At 41.1% G+C, this 20,778-nt stretch overlaps 1 protein-coding gene across 1 annotated transcript in view; it reads left to right on the top strand.

The window, feature by feature from the left end:
• The first annotated feature begins 205 nt into the window (after nucleotides 1–205).
• The window catches only part of LOC109927310 (olfactomedin-4-like), a 34,268-nt gene continuing 13,695 nt past the window's right edge, over nucleotides 206–20,778 (top strand). Inside the window, 1 exon segment of the mRNA XM_020527294.2 lies at nucleotides 206–358. Coding sequence (XP_020382883.2) covers nucleotides 206–358 — 153 coding nt within the window.

The following is a 20,778-nucleotide window of genomic DNA, read 5'->3' as shown; positions in this document are numbered from 1 at the left end:
AGTTCTGGAAATTGCTGGCCAAAAGTAGGAGAAGCACAAACCCTTGTTGCACTGAAAAAATATCTGGAAATGTATTTGAATTGCAGTCGCCTATAGGGAAAGGGGCTTTGAGCTGGAAAGATGGGATTGAACTGTACAGCTTAGTTGTGTGACATCATCTCCTTCAAGAGAAGGAAATTTAGCTTCGGGCTCCCCAGCCCATACCATGCCACCATCAGGGGTCCACTCCATGCGGAAGCGAGGCTACAGACTTTGCAGACCAGCCAACCAACTCTGTAACCATGCTGCCTGTGAAGACAATGCTACCGCTGCGGAGCACGTTGAAGCTGCCTTCCCACCGAAGAGCTCTCTTCATCACGTAAGTTTGAGGTTAAAAAAAAAGGGGAAAGAAGGGGAAAAAAAAACAAAAGGAAAAAGCTGACGAAGAGGACAAGCCTGTGCTCAGGAGATTGGATGCTGCCTACTCAGCCAACGCCAACTTGCAGGGGCTCCTTCAAAGGCACTAGAAAAAAGCAATTTGTTGTTATTGTAACTAATAACTCCCTCCATCAGATCAGTAAATCTCTGCAACTGCTCCCCTGGCAATTTTGTCAGTGTCCCAAAGATGTAAAGCATTCAACTAGTGCAAGACGGAGAAACACGAGACAATAAGGAGAGCAATTTGTCTCTTCCTGAACTCACTGTAGAGCTGATTGATGATGCTGTTGCTGCCATTAAGGGAGCGCCTCAGCTGATTGGTGAGTGACTTCAGCTCTTTGAGCTGTTGAAGCTGGAGATCCAAGTCGAGCCGAGTGTAGGAATGACCAGTTTCCATCTTCTCCAGGCGGCGTGTCAGATTCAGCAGCTTGGTGGAATGTACAGAGACAGCCCTTGAGTATTCCTGTACCTGGAACATCACAGTAAATGTGTGGAGTTACAGCCACCTCAGAGTCACCAAGCTATTTCCACCTCGCACCATACTGCACAGTTACTATGTTTTAGTTTGGTGTGGTTAGTACTTTATCATGAATCCTCCACAAGTTTCTCATGACTGCAATAATTTTAAATAAATATAAACCCTGTTTTCTTCACAGACTGCAGGTAAAAACCTCAGTGTAAAAAAAAAACACCTTTCAGTCATTTAGTGGACAAGCATTTAAAACATGTTGAGTAAGTTGTGAAAATGTTAAATGGAATCTTTAATTTTAATCGTTAAAACATATTTTAATTAACAAAAACTTTACACCATAATTAAAGCATGTATGAGTAAAATAATTATTAATACTGCCACGACTATCAGGCATGTCCGCCACATGGTCAATGAACCAATGATTAATATAACTCATGTATCCCTCTTTCAATTTAAATAATTCAAGTATAAACAGATCACCAGAGAAGGCTTTGGTTGGTAGGTTAAAGGTTGGTTTATTACAAGTTAATCCTGGTGATTTCTTAAGCGTTAAGCAATAAAGTTATTGACAATAAATAATAGACATCAAGACCAAAACGGGTGCTAATAAGATTGAGAACACTTATAAGAAAAAATAATTAATGTCTCCATTGTATATCATTAGAGCCTGTTTCTTAAGTTCTTCATTGCAGAAGTGATATGATTGACAGTTAAATTCAGATCTGACGTCTATAATGGCTTCTGTGTTGGTTAGTTGATTCTTTTCGTGTATGTCTAGACCAACAGGAAAACAAATTTTGGGAGAGAAATGATTCTTGGCTACTGGATCTGCAGGTAAAGCTCTTTTAGCTACCCGATTACTTTGGAGTATACCATTTAGCTTTTTTGAGATGGCTTTCTCTTTTTCTCTCCCTCTTCGGTCTCTGCTGGATGGTTCAAGATGGAATATCTCTTTGTCCATCCAGCTTCCTTTTTTGAATCATTCTTAGCTGACAAGCTGAGATGGCTCCTGTTACGAGGTGACTTACCGAAAAAAAAACTAAATCATGCTCATGTAAGGCACTGGTGTTTAGGAGACATCTTCCACCCATGCTTAATTTTTGGTCTGGACGGTGCCCAATTGACTTTGTCACAATGAGTTATCAAGGAATTTTGTTTGCTGCTGGATGAGTGTTTTTACATGTCTGGACAGGTCTTCCTGTAATCCAGTTGGTAGCCATTTGTCAGGTAACTTGCGGCAGCCACATTTCCGTCAAGCTACAGTCAGGTTACCCTGAGATAGTAGAACTGCTGATGCTGGAGTCTGAGATAACAAGGTGTAGAGCTGGATGAACACAGCAGGCCAGGCAGCATCAGAGGAGCAGGAAAGTTGACGTTTCGGGTCGGGACCCTTCTTAGCACAGAAGTCTTTATTCATATTAAAAAGTCACAAAATTTACACTGCTCTGCTAATTACGTAATGTTGATTGATCATAGTGAGCAATCTCACGAATCCTTCAGTAAAGAACCATTATCGCTGTATGAAATGTTGATATTAGTGACAATTTAATGAGGCCCTGGTGCTGACATGCACTGTCACTGAATATGAGCAAGTGTCAGAAAGTCAGTGCTCCAGTTTACAAAAATACCTCTGATCTGAATGTGTCTTAAAATGGAGGAAGAGTCTCCTATAGTCCTCTCTGTATCCACCTCGTGGGGCAGTTACAGATCTTACGTTAAATACTGGGTTGAGTCTGGAATGAAATTTCTATCTCTCTCGCCTGCATTCCTAAATCACCCCAGATAGTGGGAGCAATTTGATGTGATTATTTAAGAGTTTATAAGAAGAGGCACGTTGATCCAAGTCTAACTCTTCCAACAGCACAACATGCTATCAACTTGGAATGCAACAAACAGCTTTGAGTAAGTATGGCTCTACATTTCTCTTAAGTAGCTAGTGGGGTCAAGGTAGACAATATAGAAATTGATCCAGATGACCATTGAGGGTCTGAAGTGAGGACTATGAGAGCTAACCAGCAGCATCTTCCCATTTTCATCACTAATTGTTATTACTGAGATCGCGGGCAGATTGGGTGAGGGCCCCTGCACCATGCCTCTCAGAGAACTGAGAGTGAACATCAAGGGCTTGTATTTAATGAGCAGCTTTCAGGACCTCCCAGAGAGTCAATGAAGTACTTTTTAAGAGAAGATGCGTTAGTCAATTTGCAACAAGATTGTCACACATTTACTGAGATCAGTGTTCTTTGTGCTGTTGATTGAGGAACAAGCATTGGCCAGGACACCAGGGACAAACTCAACTGATCTTCTTTGCAACAGAATCATTAGATCTGCTCCATGTACCTGGAACAGGGGTCAAGGCTTGATTTTGAAAGGTAGGTCCAAGCGTGTAGCATTCCTTAGCGCTGTACTGGATTTGCAGGCTAGATTACATATTTAAGTCTCCAGAATGGAGTTTGAACCCAGAACCAGCATCTAACAGCAAGGGGCATTGAGCCACAGTTGATCTGAACACAAAAACTCACAACAGGAATATTTTGAAGTGATTTGAAACTGATATAAAATTAGAAGTAAACTCACAGAACGCAGGACAGTAGCTGTGATCAACAGAAGGAACAGCATCTTCATTCTGTTTCTGAGCTCACCTCAAGTTGCGTGAGGAGGGGTTCAAATTTTAAATTAAAAAAAACTCAGCAGAAACTCCTCCCCATATTTATTTTGTTACATATTGTGCTGTGATTAAATCAAAAAGAATATTTCTGGCAGTGCTTATCTGAAATATCTAAAGTCAGATTTCTGTGTAATTTTGGGCATGATTCAGGATAAAACCATGATTCATGGTTTTCACTCTCATTTTGTTTACCTGTAGATAAGACTTTTTAACAAACAATGTGCCAGATATGAGATAGTAGGAACTGCCGATGCTGGAGTCTGAGATAACAAGGTGTAGAGCTGGATGAACACAGCAGGCCAGGCTGCATCAGAGGAGCAGGAAAGCTGACGTTTCGGGTCTGGACCAAAGGGTATGCCTTTTATTTTGGCAACAGCTTTCTTTCCTTGGCTCTCTGCCTTTTTTTTTGTGGCTGTGGTCCCACAGATTTGCCCATCTTGTTATCTTCCCAAGTGGATTGTAAAGAAAGATCTTTATTTATGTAATTAATAAATTATCTATTTGTACAACATTTTGTGGCTGCCTATACTCTTGATCAAACCTTCACGTCCATCTCTGATGTCCTTGTCCCCAATAGAACTATGACACACACTCACTTTGACTGCTCCCCTGGTATGGCCACTTTCTCCACTCACCTTAAATCCAAGTGATACAAACTTGGATGGATATGGAAGAGTTTAGCCTCTTCCTCCATTTTAACTGGTTTAGCCATTCACCACCAGATCTGGCTGGACCACACCTAATACAATCTCAGGGTCTAATCTCATCTAATAAAACTTATCACCATTCCAGAATTGTCATAGCATGCAAAGATAACCGTGGTTTCTTTTTCTCTGTTGCAAACTGCCTTTTTAAACCTCTCTGCCCTCCACCCTCACCTGAAGTTGATGACCAGCTCACTGTTTTGCTAACAATGGGGGAAGAGATTGTTGTCTTTACTTCTTCCACATTGTCTGACACTTTCAAAGGCTTGCATTATAATATGCAGGTTAAATTTCATATAATCCCTGCAGTGTGGAAAACAGGCCCTTCGGCCCAACAGGTCCACACTGACCCATCCCCCTATAACCCAGCTAATCTCCACATCCCTGAACACTAGGGGCAATTCAGCATGGCTATTCCACCTAGCCTGCATATCTTTGGAGTATGGGAGGAAACTGGAGCACCTGGAGGAACCCATGCAGACATGGGGAGAACATGAAAACTCCACACAGACAGTTGCCCAAGGGTGGAATCAAACCCGGGTCTCTGGCGATGTGAGGCAGCAGTGCTAACCACTAAGCCACTGTGCTGCCCCATTAGTTTGTCAGACAGTAATGAAAGTTGTGTTTGCAGTCTGCTTCCCATTACTACTTCTGCTAGTAATAGTCTATTTTGCCATGTTGACGATCTATAATTTAATAGAGCCAAATCAATATCTTTATTCTTTATGAAGTGTTCTGTTATGGTTCTGACTCCTACTTCATCATCCAATGGGTGGTTAAAAAGGAGAATTTACTAAATGAACAAAGTCATGTTCCTTGGCAAAATGTTGTAAATTTTCACAGAATCCCTATAGTGTGGAAACAGGCCATTTGGCCCAACGAGTCCACACCGACCCTCCGAACAGCATCCAACCCAGGCCTATTCCCCTCTGCCCCTGTAACCCTGCATTTCCCATGGCTAACACACCTAACCTACACATCCAAAGACACTATTGGGTAATTTAGCACAGCCAATCCACCTAACTAAATGTTCATTTGCAAACTGCAGTCTGTTATCATAAATACCAGGATACGATTACTGCATGCCAGATAAATTTGTTTCAGTTTTCTTATCACTGTGTCCAGAGTAATAATACCGTGCAATAATTTATCTCAATTGATCTTCAGTAATAGTTGATAATAAGGATATAAACTTTTCCTGAAAGGTTTTGCAGTGCCATGATACTATCCCTAACTCTGAGCCAGAAGGCTTGGTTTCAAGTCCTGCACGCTACAGAGATGCATCTGAACAGGCTGATTATAAATGCCCATAAACTTTCCCTTCAAATTCAACCAACTCCAATTCTGACCTTTCTCGAGGTCTTGCTGAAAATGTTGATGACAATAATGGCTCGTTCCAATCCTGACTGTTCATTGCACAAATTCCGCAGTTTACAATAACCTTCTCAGTTGATTTGAATAATTCCTGATTACCAAGTTGATTGTTTTCTATCAGAGGTATTTGACAATCTTTTAAGCATCACTTGATCTCATTAGCATTGAAATGCAATTTTCAGCTGTCAGTTACACTATCATAACATCTCTAAACACGTTGATTAAAAGTACCTAAATTGCCATCCCAAATGAACATCAACTGACATCACTGTCACTAATTTAAATGTCACAGCACTAAAGTATTTGCACGTTAACCACAACTCAATTTCAGTGTTTTTAGCTGACTGAAACTAAGAGAAATGTTAATTAAGAACCCACAGTGAGAGAAGTTCACCAAGTCCCAATCCAGCTCACCATGTGACTTTTATTATTTTTGCCAGAGCAGGTAGTTGAGGTGGGTTCAATTAAAACATTTAGAAGGCATCTGGTTGGGTATATGAATAGGAAGGGTTTAGAGGGATATGGGCCAAATGCTGGCAAATTAATTTAGGATATCTGGTTGGCATGGGCAAGTTGTACTGAAAGGTCTGTTTCCATGCTGTACATCTCCGACTCGAATTTTGGATCACATTACAGTGATGGTTACAATATATTACAATATACAGTATGGGTAATTACAATAGTCAATTCACTTATGTCCAGAGTGTGAGCAACCTGTGATGGAGATAGAAAATTCTGTCACTTCTGAGCTTAGAATTCTGGGACTTGGCATGAGATTGCCAGGTTTGTAGTCTATCTACTTACAAACTGGTTATATACATTATGACACTTCAAACCCACCCAAAAATAGACATGACATATGACAAATGCTGTATTACGTGCAAATCAAACAAGTGGAATCAATAACAAGATGTGACAGAAATACTGAAAAGGTAGTATTTGGTGAAGCAAGCTCTCTTGATACATTTTTAAATCACCTTCACCATGGTTAGGGGGCAAAAATAAAAATTCAGGATGTGGAGAGTTTTTGCTGACCGTGCTATCACTGACGTAAACACTAGCACCCTTGATGGAGCTTGTAGGGACTGTTACAAGCTAAGCAGATTTGTTCTGCACTAGACACATCTGCTGAAGTGTAATTCCTGTGAATGGATCAGTGCAGGGTCCAAATTCCGCATATTGTGCAAGAACTAATATCCTCACCACAGTTAAAAAAAAATACACATTTAAAGTCTCAGTCTTTTGCATTGACACATGGACAGAATGCGCATCTCATAATCTCCACCCAGGCAAAACTGGCATCTTCCCAAAGAAAACTGATGAAACCCTACTCTTCAATGCAGAATACTGAGGAATGCACTCTAGCAAACCATAGATTGTGGCACAGAGGAAAGAGAACACAAAATTTGTTGCCAACCCTGCATTTTCCACAACAAATAAAACGTTCTTCACATTTACTGATATCATTGTCCCTTTTGCATTGCTATTCTCTACAATGGCATTGCCACTTTGATGCTTGGTACCATGGTTGTGCAAGTTTTATTGGTAAAACTTGGTAATCTCATGCCAAATTCGCAGAACTCTAAGCACAGCAGTGATAGAATATCCTATCTCCATCACAGGTTAAGTACTGGACAAGTCTCAGTAGCATTCGATTAAGCCTTTGAAAGAAAAGTGGCTGTAGAACCAAAGTGATCCCAAAGTCAGGCTCACTGAGGTGAGCCAGTCAGAGACAGTTTGGCTGTAATCATTAAAGTGAGCCAGTCACAGCTAATTAGGGCTAGTTCTCAGCCATGGAGGGCTATGGGAAACGTCAGGAATTATGTACTAGTCAGGAGCAGTTATCGAGCAGGCAGTCTTGTTCACAGAGTCAGAGTCAGTCTGTGGGGAAGGGCAGTTTAGATTTCAAATTTGGCCACAGAGAACCAGGGAAGCTGTGAGGTAGTAGGTTGTGGCCAGGCTCTCCAATCACCCCACTTATTGTTGCATATGGATGGTAGTGAGCTCATTGCCCCTGCTGTATATGCCATCCCATGGGACTGACTGTTGTGTCTCAGTGAAAATCTCACCAGCCATTGTTGACCATTTCCTCATTCAGTGATGCTTATAGGGAAACTTTTTCTGAGTTAATGAAGTATCGTACTGCTATGTCCCAGCCAGCATCCCTTGCTGAAAAGGACCACAAAGTCTTTCCAACAGCCAAGAAAGCAAGAATCAACTGCTGGACACTGGATAGACCAGCGATTAACAAAAAAAAAAGACAGCAAGTCAGCACTGCTGCAACCAAAGATGGAGGCAATCCAGATTATGTGTGGGGAAATTTTGAATGGCATGCTCATAAAGGAGGAAATGGCAGGTACTCTGACCATTTTCACTCCAAGCCTAGTAGCCCCTTAAAATGGGCAGTATTGAGAGCTGAGGGCACATACACCTGGCAGGAGGCAAGTAGCCATAAAGCCCATGGCTGCGATGTAGTCTTGGGGCCTGAGTGAAATATAACAGCTGCCAATGAAATCCAGAAGCCCTCCGGTGTCCCTCCTGAGCAGCACGCTCACCTACTTCTGGCTTAACCCTTATGTGGGAGGGAGAGGGGTGCAACAGTATCATTCCTGCTCCTTTGCCAACTTACCCAGCTCCATACACACTATTGTTGAATTATCACGCTGGACCCCAAGATTGTCCATCCACCAACTCTTGGAGAACAGTGAGTCTCCACCACAGCATTCTAGTCTTGGTGTATTCTTTATAATTAGGACTGGAGGAGGTCTTTGAACAAACAGAATCATCACTGGGACATGAATCCTCACATACTGGCACAAGTGAGAGTCATGAATGAGATTGGGAAAGAAGATTTGATATAAATACAACTGGCAAGTACGCTTCAAGAGGTATGGTCTTGTTTCTCTTGTTCTCTGATTATCATGGAGGAGGTGCTGTTGTCTGCCTTCTCTGATTGCAGCCCGTGGGCCAGGAAGTTAAGGATCCAGTTGCAGAGAGTGGAGGTCTCGGAGTTTTGAGATTAGTTTGGTTGGGGTTATCATGTTGAAGGTGGATCTGTAATCAAAAAGTCAGAGCCTGACATAGGTATCCTTATTGTCCAGAAGTTCCAGGGATGAGTGTAGGAAATGGCATCTGCTGTGGCTCTGTTTTGCCGGTAGGCAAATTGCAAGTTATCAAGGCTGGCTGGGGGGCTAGAGTTGATGTGGACTATGACTAACCTTTTGAAGCAGTTCATGATTATGGAGGTTAGAGCCACCAAGCGGTAGTTGTTGAGGTGTATTGCATGTGTTTTCTTTGGTACTGGGATGATGGTAGTCTTTTTGAAGCAAAAAATGTGGAGCTAGAAAAGCACAGCAGGCCAGACAGTATCCAAGGATCTCTAGTCCTAGTTTAGTCTCTCTATTCTTGAAAAAGGGTTTCAGCCCAAAACATTGACTTTCCTGCTCCTCAGATACTGACTGACCTGCTGTGCTTTTCCATCTCCACATTTTTTGACTCTAACTTCCAGCATCTGCAGTCCTTTCCGTCTCCAAGTCTTCTTGAAGCACGTGGGGCCTTCAGATTGTAGCAAGACGGGTTAAAGATGTCAGCGAATACTGCCGCTAGCTAGTCCACACAGGAACTGAGTGCAAGACTGGGGACTCCATTTCGGCCAGTCACTTTATTTAGCTTTACTCTCAAGGAGGCTGATCTGACACCTGCAGTGGTGACTGAGGGAACAGGTGCGTCCGGGTCTTGACTTTGAGAAAGGCATCATTTGACATTTCACCTGATTTTCCCAAATTTCTCACCATAGCCCACATTGTTTAAGTCCTGGGAAGAATCCACTCGTGGTTCTTAATTTATTGTTTTTGTTATTTTATTCACAGTTCTTGTGTTTGTACAGTTTTTATAGTTTGCACAGTTATTGTTTGTACAGTTTTCATGATCTAATGAATTTTATGCCATGTAGGATTTTTTGTGCTATTGGGCAAGTTCAATAAATTCAATAACTTCCATTATAATTTTTATTCTGTGCTTTCATTTTGCCTTTTACCAATGCAAGTGGTGCTGATTGCAACCAATGTTCACTGATGTCAATGTATGATGCTTTGAGAGTTTCATTTCAATAGCTTTAACCGCTTTTGATTCCTTATTTGAAAGCATCAAGATGTCTTTCAGAGCTTCAATGCTTTGATGTTAATGAGGGCTTATCCAATATCTGAGATATTCATTACCTGTTTGGCACCTTTAAAAAAAGTATCCATTTGTTTTTGGTTAGGGATAATATTACAGCTGTACCTAGGGAGGATATTCCTGGGAGATCGTCCAGTGAAGTTATATGGGTGGAACTGAGAAATAAGAAAGAGACAAGGGATTATATTGTATGTCCCCAATAGTCAGCAGGAAATTGAGAAGCAAATATGCCAGGAGATCTCCGATATCAGTAGGAATAGTAGGGTTGTAAGAGTAGGGGATTTTCACTTTCCAAACATAGATTGGGACTGTCATCGTGTTAAGGGCTTGGAAAGGGATGAATTTAACTGTGTACAAGAAAACTTTCTTATTCAGTATGTGGATGCATCTACTAGACCAATACTTGACCTTCTGTTGGAAAATAAGACAGGATAAGTGACTGAGGTGTCAGTCAAGGAGCAATTTGGGGCAAGTGATCATAATTCCATAAGTTTTAACATTGTTGTGGAAACGGACAGGCCTGATCAAAAAGTCAAAGTTCTAGATTGGAGTCGGGCCAATTTTGATGGTTTTAGACAGGAACTTTCAGAAGTTGATTGGGGGAGGCTGTTCACAAGTAAAGGAATTGTTAAGAAGTGAGAGGCTTTTAAAAATGAAATAACGAGTTGAGAGACAGTATGTTCCTGTCAGTGTGAAGGGAAAGTCTGGTAGGTATAGGGAATACTGGATGACTAGAGAAAATGAGGCTCTGGTCAAGAAAAAGGAGGAGGCATAAGTCAGGGAAAGACAGCTGCGATTGAGTGAATTCCAAGTAAAAGGGCAGTAGAAGCATACTTAAGAAGGAAATCAGAAGGGAGAAAGGGGACATGAGATAGTTTTGGCAAATAGAGTTATAGAAAGTCTTTGGATTTTCCTTAGGTACATTAAGGGCAAAAGAGTAACTAAGGAGAGAATAGGGCCCCTTAAAGTTCAACATGGCTGTTTATGTGCAGAACCATAAGAAATGAGCAAGATCCTAAACAAATATTTTGCATCAGTGTGTACTGTGGAGTAGGACATGGAAGCTCGGGAACTTGGGGACGTAAATTAGGATTGTCTTGAAAACAGTTCATATTCTAGAAGGGGAGGTGCTGGAGGTCTGTAAATGTATAAAGGTAGATAAATCCCTGGGACCTGATCAAGTGTTTCACAGAACTTTGTGGGGAGCTGGGGAAGAGATTGCTGGAACCCTTGCTGAGATACTTATATCATAGACAGCCATGGGTGAGGTGCCGGAAGGCTGGAGATTGGCTAATATGGCACCATTATTTTAAAAAGGCTGAAAGGAAAAGCTGGGGAACTACAGATCAGTGAGCCTTACATTGGTGGTGGGTAAGTTGTTGGAGGGGATTCTGAGGGACAGGATTTACATGCATTTGGAAAGGCAAGGACTGATTAGGGATAGTCAACATAGCTTTGTGTGTGGAAAATTGTGTCTTATTATCTTGATTGAATTTTTTGAAGATATGACAAAGAAGGCAGAACGGTAGAAATTTTCTGTGGGGACCTCTCAAAGTGTTCAACAAGGTTCTGCATGATGCATTGGTTAGCAATGTTAGATCACATGGGATGTGGGGAGAACTAGCCTATCGAATATAAACTTGGCTTGAAGGTAGGAGACAAAGGGTGGTGGTAGAGGGTTGCTTTTCCAAGGTCTGTGACCAGCGGTGTGCCACAGGGTTTGGTGTTGGGTCACTGCTTTTCGTCATCTATGTAAAGAATTTGGATGCGAATATAGGCAGTAGGGTTAGTAAGTTTGCAGATAACACCAAAATAGGTGGTGTACTGGACAGTGAAGATGATTATCGCAGAGTACAATGGGACCTTGATCAAATGGGCCAATGAGTAGCAGATGGAGTTTAATTTAGATAAATGTCAGGTGTTGCATTTTGGTAAGGCAGAGTAGGGCAGGACCTATACAGGTAGGGCCCTGGACAGGGTTGTTGAACAAAGAGAACTAGGGGTAAAGGTGCATAGTTCCTTGAAAGTGGAGTCACAAGTAGAAAGGATGGTGAAGGTGGTATTTGGCACAATTATCGTCATTGGTCAGAACATTGAGTATAGGAGTTGGGATGTCATATTGCAGCTGTACAGGATTTGGTGAGGCCACTTTTAGAATACTGCACACAATTCTGGTTGCCCTTCTATCAGAAAAATGTTGTTAAGCTTGAAAGGGTTTAGAAAAAATTTTCAAGCATGTTGCTGGGTATGGAGGGTTTGAAGTATAGACAGAGGCTGGATAGGCTGGGGCTTTTTTCCCCCTGGAGAGTTGAAGGCTGAGGGGTGACCTTATGGAGGTTTATAAAATCATCGGGGAGCAAATAGGACTCAGTCAGATTGGGATGTCTGGTCAGCACAGATGAGTTGGTCCGAAGGGTCTGTTTCCTTACTGTATGACTGAAATAAATGTTGAAATTTTCCGTAGGATTGGGCTACTGCCTTACATTTTGATATTCTCAAAAAATGATCTCGAATCAATGTTTCAAGAATATCATTTCTGAATGCTTTGTGTAGTACTCATCTTTCATTAGTACAAACTAATTGTATATATCTGAGATCATTCCACTACTCAAAGTATTGTCTCAGTTTTGATTTACCAGGGATGGACATTGGCAGTTGTTCCTGACGATATCCTCTCAGTTGCAGACATTCCTTGTCTGTGCTTTGAGTTCTCTTGATATGTTGTAATTGCTTCTCTGATGTTCCTGTTACTGAGGACATAAAGCTTGCCTGTCAGTCACTTCAACTGGTATTCTGGACATTGTATCGAGGTTATTTAATATTTTCTGTGGACGCACTCAGTGGGGGAGTCAAATCTTATTAAATGCAGTTGGAAACACTGCATAGCAGGTGGAATCCACACAATCATTTTCAGAAAGAAGAGAAACTAAGGCTTCTGATCCGTTTTTTAAAAGTCTAAAAACAATCTAAAAATATCAAAAATTTCACACATCCATATTACTGCTGGAGCCTCTTCAATTGTGGTGTACCTTTTCTGAATTCCTATTAGAGGCTTGTAGCAGAACTAAATCCAATCCTGTGGACCCTGCAGACAAAGCTACCATTGTTTGTAGTGATGGCTTGTAATGTGCTAGATCTCTGAAGCAATGTGTGATGATGCTGTCACTTTAAAAAGGTTATTTTGTCCTGGATTTCTTTTGAAGAGAGGTTGTAAAGGCAGAAGTATCAAAATGGTTACGGGATCTGGCCTAAATCAAAAGGCTAAGAGGCCTAGACAACAAGGTGCAGGGCTGGATGAACACAGCAGGCCAAGCAGCATCATAGGAGCAGAGAGGCTAAGAGGCCTTTTAGGTTTTTTTTAAAGCAGCTGTTACAATGGAAGGGGATTACCCAGTTCTCCCTAGATCAGGCTTTCTAGTTATTTAGCTGTAGCAGTTAGGAGCTGTTTGGGTCCCAGAAGTGTTGCAGGTTTCAGTAAATGATTCCTAACTGTGACTTTCTCTGAAATCTCTCGACGTTGAACAGCATGTAAGAATCTGTGTCTGAATTTACCTTTTGGTGTGTATATGTTGTGTTTATAGCATGTTGCTATATTGGAACAGTTAATTAGTAATAGGTACTGTATCTGTTATGCGGTTAAGTTTCCCAGTTGTTAAGTTCTTCTAAATGCCACTTTTGTTTCTATTTTAACTATTGTGTTTAATAAATTGTGTTTTGTTGAACATTGAGTGGGTTGACCAGTTGCACCACATCTGGAACAGTCATTTCACATCTATCTTTGAAATAAGAAAATAAGTTAGGGTCTAGGCTACCTTAAAATATTTTGAGGTTGTCTGGTCTGGACTGTAACAAATGAATAAATACTTATTTTCAAAATAATTTCATTGATCAACATTCTAGTACTACTGTTGGTCACGTCTCAATAGCTCCATCTCACACTCCTCAGCTTGTTGATTACTTTCTCATACATTTTTTTATTCATTCACAGGATGTGGGTGTTGCCAGCTTGATCAACATTTATTGTCCACCCCCTATTGCTGTTGAGAAGGTGGTAGTGAGCTGCCTACTTGAACCACTGCTGCTCATGTGCAGTAGGTAGGCCCACGATGCCAGGGAATTCCAGGATTTTGCCCCAACAACAGTGAAAGAACAGCCAATATATTTCTAACTCATGATTTTGAGTGCCTTGGCCATAACATGCAGGTGGTTGTGTTCATATGCAACTGTCGCCCTTATCCTTGTATGTGGGAGAGGTATAGAGTTGAAAGGCATTGTTGAAGGAGCTTTAGTGACTAGTTGAAGTGCATGATGTATGGTGTGCACAGTTTTCAGCTCCATCAGTGTTGGAAGGAGTAAATGATGACGGTGACAGATGGGATATCCATCAAATAGTCCTGGATGGTGTCAAGTATCTTGAATGTTTTTGGAGCTACACTCATCTAGGTAAGTGAAGAGCATACCATTACACTTCTGACTTGTGCCTTGTAGATAGCTGACAGGCTTTGGGAAGTCAGGCGACTTACTCGCTGCAGGATTCCTAGTCTCTGACCTGCTCTTGTACCTGCATGTATATGGCCAGACCAGTTCAGTTTTTGGACAATGGAAACATCCAGGCTTTTGACCGTGGCATTTCAGTGAAATAGTCACATCACCCAAGCCTGAATATCATCCGCATCGTGCGCATTTAGACATGGACTGCTTCAATATGAGGAGTCATAAATGGTGTTCATCAATGTGTAATCATCAGCAAATCTACTCGCATCTGATCTTATGATGGAAGGAAGAAAATTGATGAACCAGTTGAAGATGACTGGGCCTAAGACAATACCATAAGAAACTCCTGCAGTGATATCTAGTGGCTGAGGTGATTGAACAGCAGCAATCTTTCCTTGTCTTACGTATGATTCTAACCAATAAGAGTTATCGCCAGAACCCCACTGATTCTAGTTTTGCTCAGTTTCCTTGACACTATTTACTCAAATGCTGCAGTAATGTCAAGAGCAGTCACCCTCATTTCCTATTTTGAGTTCAGCTCTTTTGTCCATGCTTGGACTAAAGCTGTAATCAGGTCAGGAGCTCAGTGTGCCTGTTGCAAGCCAAACGTGAGTGTCAGTTGACAGGTTCCTGTTGAGTGAGTGCCATTTCACAGCACTGTCAACAAACCCCTCCAACATTCTGCTGATGATTGGCAGTAGGCCATTAGCTGAGTTGGATTCATCTTGATACTTGTGGAAAGAAAATGGACAATTTTCCACATTACTGGGTGGATGCCAGTGTTTTAGGTCTATTAGAATGGCTTGGCTTCTAATGGATCAGGGGAGAGGGTCAGTTTTGGAGCTCAAGTTTTCTATACTATCGCCAGAATGTTCTCAGGGCCCAAAACAGCCTTTGCAGTATCCAGTGTCTTCAGACGGTGCTTGATATCACATGGAGTGAATTGAATTTGTCGAAGGCTGACATCTGTGAAAATGGGGACTTGAGGAGGAGGCTCACTTAGATTGTTAAATCGGCTTGTTAGGCTGAAGATGCTTGCAATTGGTTCAGCCTTGTCATTTTGCACAATGATGCTCTGCTGTCATTTAGAATGGAGATAGTTAGGAAGACCTCTCCTCCTCTGAGTTGTCTAAGTGACCACCACAATTGGTAACTGGATGTAGCAAGACTGCAGAGCTTAGATCTGATCTTTTGGTTGTGGAATCACTTAGCCCTAACTCTTGCTGCTTACTCTGTTTGGCATGCAGTGGTCCCGTGTTATAGCTTCACCAAATTGACACCTCATTTTTAAGTATGCCTGGTGCTGTTTTTCATACTTGATAGACCATTCCTAAAAACCTTTGCAACTCTGTTACACTCTTAGCATGTGGAAATTCTCTGATCACCTTTTTTTTTTTTTTTAGGGTCAACATTTATATTTGTGGCTAAATGACTAAAGAACTTGATCATAGTCTTTATAAATTCACTTATTGTTTAGTATTAGTCCTGTCAGGATGCATTGTTTTCAGAATGTCTCTAACTCTTCAATCATGTTTCCCCTTTGTTGAGTCATGTATGATATTATCATTCACCTGGAATATTATTCCTTGATTTCCATGGAGTAAATTGGACATGGTCCTCTGGAACATTTAAGCTGCTGAGTCTATGCTAACTGGTTAGCAGTATTGCATTATAAAAGTTGTTAATAATCTTGATTCTTAATCTCAAGTTACTTAGCAGAGTTCACTTTGTGCCCTTAATTTAGTGAAGAGTCATCTCTCCACCAATTTTGCTCAGCTACCATTGACTGATGATATTGGACGAATGTTATGTCAGGTCTACCCAGATTCTGATATTCCCATTTGATTTAGGAATAGTGACCATTTCTCAGTACCAATCAGTGAATACATGCAATGGTGAAATGAGCACCAAATGCGGCATCTTCTCAAATGGTTGCAAGGTCATGGCATATAAAGAAATATCCCATATGCTTTCCTAATCATGTTATCTATCCATCCTGCTGCTTTCACAGTTCTATGTAATTTGTTTGTAAGATCCTTCTGCTTCTTACCCTTTTGCATAGCCTAACATTTATTGTGTGGTCCAGTGCCTTGTTTGCACTCTCCAAATCCAATGACCTCAAACATTACTAGAATTTATTTCATTTGCCACTGTACTCTCCGGCTGAGCTGTCCGTTATAGATTTCTCGTTGACTACCAAATGCATGGTCAATGTCTGTACCATCTACCTTCTGAATCTTGCCATGTTTGGTAAGTGATAGAGATCAGAGAATATATCATCAAATGCACATTATATCAACTGCACCACTGCTCTTGATGTGACTGCAGATCCGTGACAATGTACCTGACTGTTAACTGCCTTCTGAAATGGCTTTAATAAGTCAGCCAGTGGAATCAAACTGTGACAAAATGGATCCGCATCGTGCTACACCGAAGCAGATGAACCACAGCGATTCAAAAGGTATTCACCAACACCATCGTAACAGCAATCAGGGATGGGCCACAAATGCTGGCTTTTCCAGTAACGCCCACATCAAATGAAAAGCTATTTTTAAAAAAAATCACTCCATAATTCAGTACACTCCACCTTCATTTTATCAATCACATTCAATCCAGACACATACCTAACATTCACTCATTTCATCTTACCCTCACAATTTTCATTGTTGCAAGTGTCACACCCATGCTGCACAACTTGTGTGACAAATACTCAGCAAGAACACCCACATCACCTGAATACATTGCACAATACTCAATGCTAAACCTCCTTCTCTTGAGAAGGTGGCACACAACTGAGAAAAGGTGATGTTTAATCCTCCTTCCGGCTTGTTATCCATAGCCCCTCAGCACATCAACTATATATCCAATTTGTTTTAAAAATCCAAACAGTGAGGGTACGTGCTTCCTCACTATTTCAGCTAAACCGTTTCACATCTCCCCACCCTCGACAATTTCTCCTCGTCTCATTGCACCAATTTCATTTACTGTACGTCACCTGCTTATTCACTGCACTGCTGACATATTCACTCTAGCTCAGACCCTCAAAATTTTATTCAACTCAATAAAGTCTCCCTTTTGCCTTGTGTTCTCCAAAGAAACTAGTGCAGTCTATCCAGTCTTTCCTCAGAGCTCATTCTCTATTCCTGGCAAAATCCTCAAATCTCTTCTCTGCTGCATCTAATCCAGTCATATCTTTCCCGTGATGTCATGACCTGGACTCTGCATTGTGCTCTAGCTATGAGTTTTCTACACTTCTAACATTTCCTTTATTGGCTGACGCCCAAAGTATAAAGCAGAAAGGTAATGGTCTTGTACACCATCTTGATCATCTGATCTACCTGTCCTGCTAAATATAGAGATGTACAGAACAGCATTCTAAGGGTGCTCTGTTCCCTTCTCCATCTGTGGTGTATTCCACTGCAAGTCCATTATTGAAACAAATTAATTTTACTACTTTTCTAAGTGACCAGTCTATTACTACCTTTCTGCAGTTTACAAGTTACTTCCGGTTATTCAACGTACAATCAATTTTTGTACCATCTATCAAGTTCTTAATTGTGCCTCTACATTTAAACCTCAATTATTGATATTTACCATGAGCAGCAAAGACACGAATACTGATGCCTCTGGTATATCACTGGAAACAGCCTTCCAGTTACAAAATGACCAGCTGATGATAACACTTTGCTTTGTGCCACTGAGCCAGGAGGCCTCATCATTTTCCTTTGAATTCCAGGAGTTTTATATTTTCTCAATAGTACAGCAGAGTGACCTTGTCAAAAGCCTTGTTAAAATCATGTGGACTTCATTAGCATGCTATCCTCATCAATCTCCTTGTTACCACCTCAAAACATTCAAACAGGTTAGTCAGACATGACCACTCCCTCTTTTTAAATATATCTCAGAAATGCTCTGATAATTTTCCCACCCAGAATCAGGCTGCCGTGTCACAATCCATCCCTTCCTCCCTTTATGTAAAACAATACAAGCTCTTCTCCAGTCCACAGACAGTATGTCTGTGGCCAGAGACCTTTAAAAAACAATGGTCAAACTTCTACTATTTCTTCTTTTGCTTCTCTTAAGCCAGGGTTACATTTCAACTGCACCGTGATTTAGACACTTTTGGGAATGCTGAACATCTTAACATTTCCACTCTCACTCTTATCTCTTCTAATATTTAAAAGCTCTTCTTAACTACAAAGTTCTGCCTTTTCCTTTACTTTAGTGAAAACGAACACAAATTATTCATTAAGAACCATGTCCAAATCTTCTGCCTCCACACACACATTAGCTCCAATTACAGTCTGATAAGATAATCATTTTGTCTTTAACATACCCTAATATACATATACTACACTTACAGAATATAGTGAAGGCGATGGTCTGGTGCTATTATCGCTGGACAATTAATCCAAAGACCCCAGTGAATGTTCTGGGGACTCAGGTTTGAATCCTACCAGGCCGATTGTAGAATTTGAATTCAATAAATACCTGGAATTGAGAGAGTAATGATGACCATGAAACTACCGTCAATTATCAGAAAAATCCACTAATGGCCTTCAGGGAAGGAAATTCTTTCCTGGCCTGTCCTACATGTGACTCCAGACCCGTAGCAAGGTGGTTGACTCAGCTGTATCACTTGCTGTGAAGTATCAACAAAGAAATGAAACCAGATGGACCACCTGGCATTGACCTAGGCATTGGAAATGACATTACCATGACAACCTTGCAAAGTCCTTCTGACTAACATCTTAGGGCTAAGGTCAAAAATCAGGATACAGTCATACCCACGGAATTTATACTTTACAGACAATATTCCAGACATCACCAGGCCCATGCAGTTCAGAGAAAGTTGCATTGAGAGTCCTCAACCTTGACTTCAGACACTAAAGTCTCACGGCATCAGGTAGAACAAGGACAAGGAAATCTCTAACTGATCACCGTCCTCCCTCAGCTGATGACTTTGCAGTCTACCATGTTAAATGACACTTGGAGGAAGCACTGGAGGGCACAGAATGTACTCTGGGTGGAGGATATTCTGACAAAGGGTCACTGGACCCAAGACGTTCACTCTGATTTTTTTCTTCACGGATGCTGCCAGACCTGCTGAACTTTTCCAGCAACTTCTATTTTTGTTCCTGATTTACAGCAGCCTCAGTTCTTTCGGTTTTTATGGAGGATGTCAATGTCCGCTTGCCAGGTCCTAGAGGACACTAATGCTGCATGTGTGACAGGTAGTGCAGGAATCAACAAGAGGGAAAAATATCCTCAATCTGCCACAGATGCACCTGTCCATGACAGTATTGCATAGTTCTTTTGGAGACAGAGACCCACCTTCACAGTGATAATACTTGACATTATAAGATGAGAGTGTTACAGAGTAGAGGTCGAACCCCTCTGATGATTATAACTAAAACACTGAGAAGTTTGCTGTTATCTGTTACAGAAAGTAGGTTCAATGAAATGAACAATTGACAGTCACTCTATAATCAAGTAACAATTTATTTATCTAACCCTGACAGTGAACAAATTAACAGAACTACTAATAAATCAAACAATTCCCCCTTAACTACTAACTAATCCCGAATAAAACAAAATTTCAATAGTATGCTGTTCCAATAAATACAAGTCCCACTTACATATTTCCAAGTAATAAGAAAAATGAATTAAAACTCAGACCCTCAAAACTACAGCCAGGTTAGGTCTTCCAGAATGTTCTTTGCTTTCTCTGCTGTTCTCCAGTCAGAAATGCCTTCCCCTGCTGTCCACCAGTTCTGAATTTTTTCTTCGTCAAATCCTTGTGTCAGGAATATTAGCTAAGAGTGCCGTGATACCTTTTAGATGGTGATTAATCAGAGAGCGTATAGATTTCTTGAGAGCCAGAGTTTTACTCTTCTGATGGCAGTTCACACTCACCCTGATTTTCAAAAACCCTCTTCTTCTATACCCTCGATGACCTGTCAACTTCCTTATGATAGGATTGGTCCTAGGTTGTCACCACCATTAGATTTAAATTCAATTGGTTTTCAGTCTAAGTGCCTTAAATTAATTGACTGATATTCAAGCCAGTTACCTTAACATTAAAACAAGCCTAGGTTGCCAACCACACAGCCAATTGATACATATATCTCATTTTCAGAACTAGCTATGCATCTGCAGCTGCTTGCAGACATTTATCTCCAAGCTGAGAAAAGCACATCACCTCTGAGAGACCATGCATTCTTACCCTCTTCCCCCACCCTGCATAATTTTTACAACCCAATTCTAACATCCTGCCTTCTAATTCACAAGTACTCTGCCCAACTTCGCAACAAGAGTGCCCAGTACATCAGTGCAAAAGATAAAGCTGATGCATTCACAACAATCTTCAGCCAGAAGTATCAGGTAGATGATCCATTTTGGCCTCCTCCAGGAGGTTCTCACATCAAACAGAGATAGTAGGAACTGCAGATGCTACAGAATCTGAGATAACA

Source organism: Rhincodon typus, chromosome 39 (genome assembly GCF_021869965.1).
Source record: "Rhincodon typus isolate 14 chromosome 39, sRhiTyp1.1, whole genome shotgun sequence".
Classification (NCBI taxonomy): Eukaryota; Metazoa; Chordata; class Chondrichthyes; order Orectolobiformes; family Rhincodontidae; genus Rhincodon; species Rhincodon typus.
This window is presented reverse-complemented; position numbering and strand designations above follow the sequence as displayed.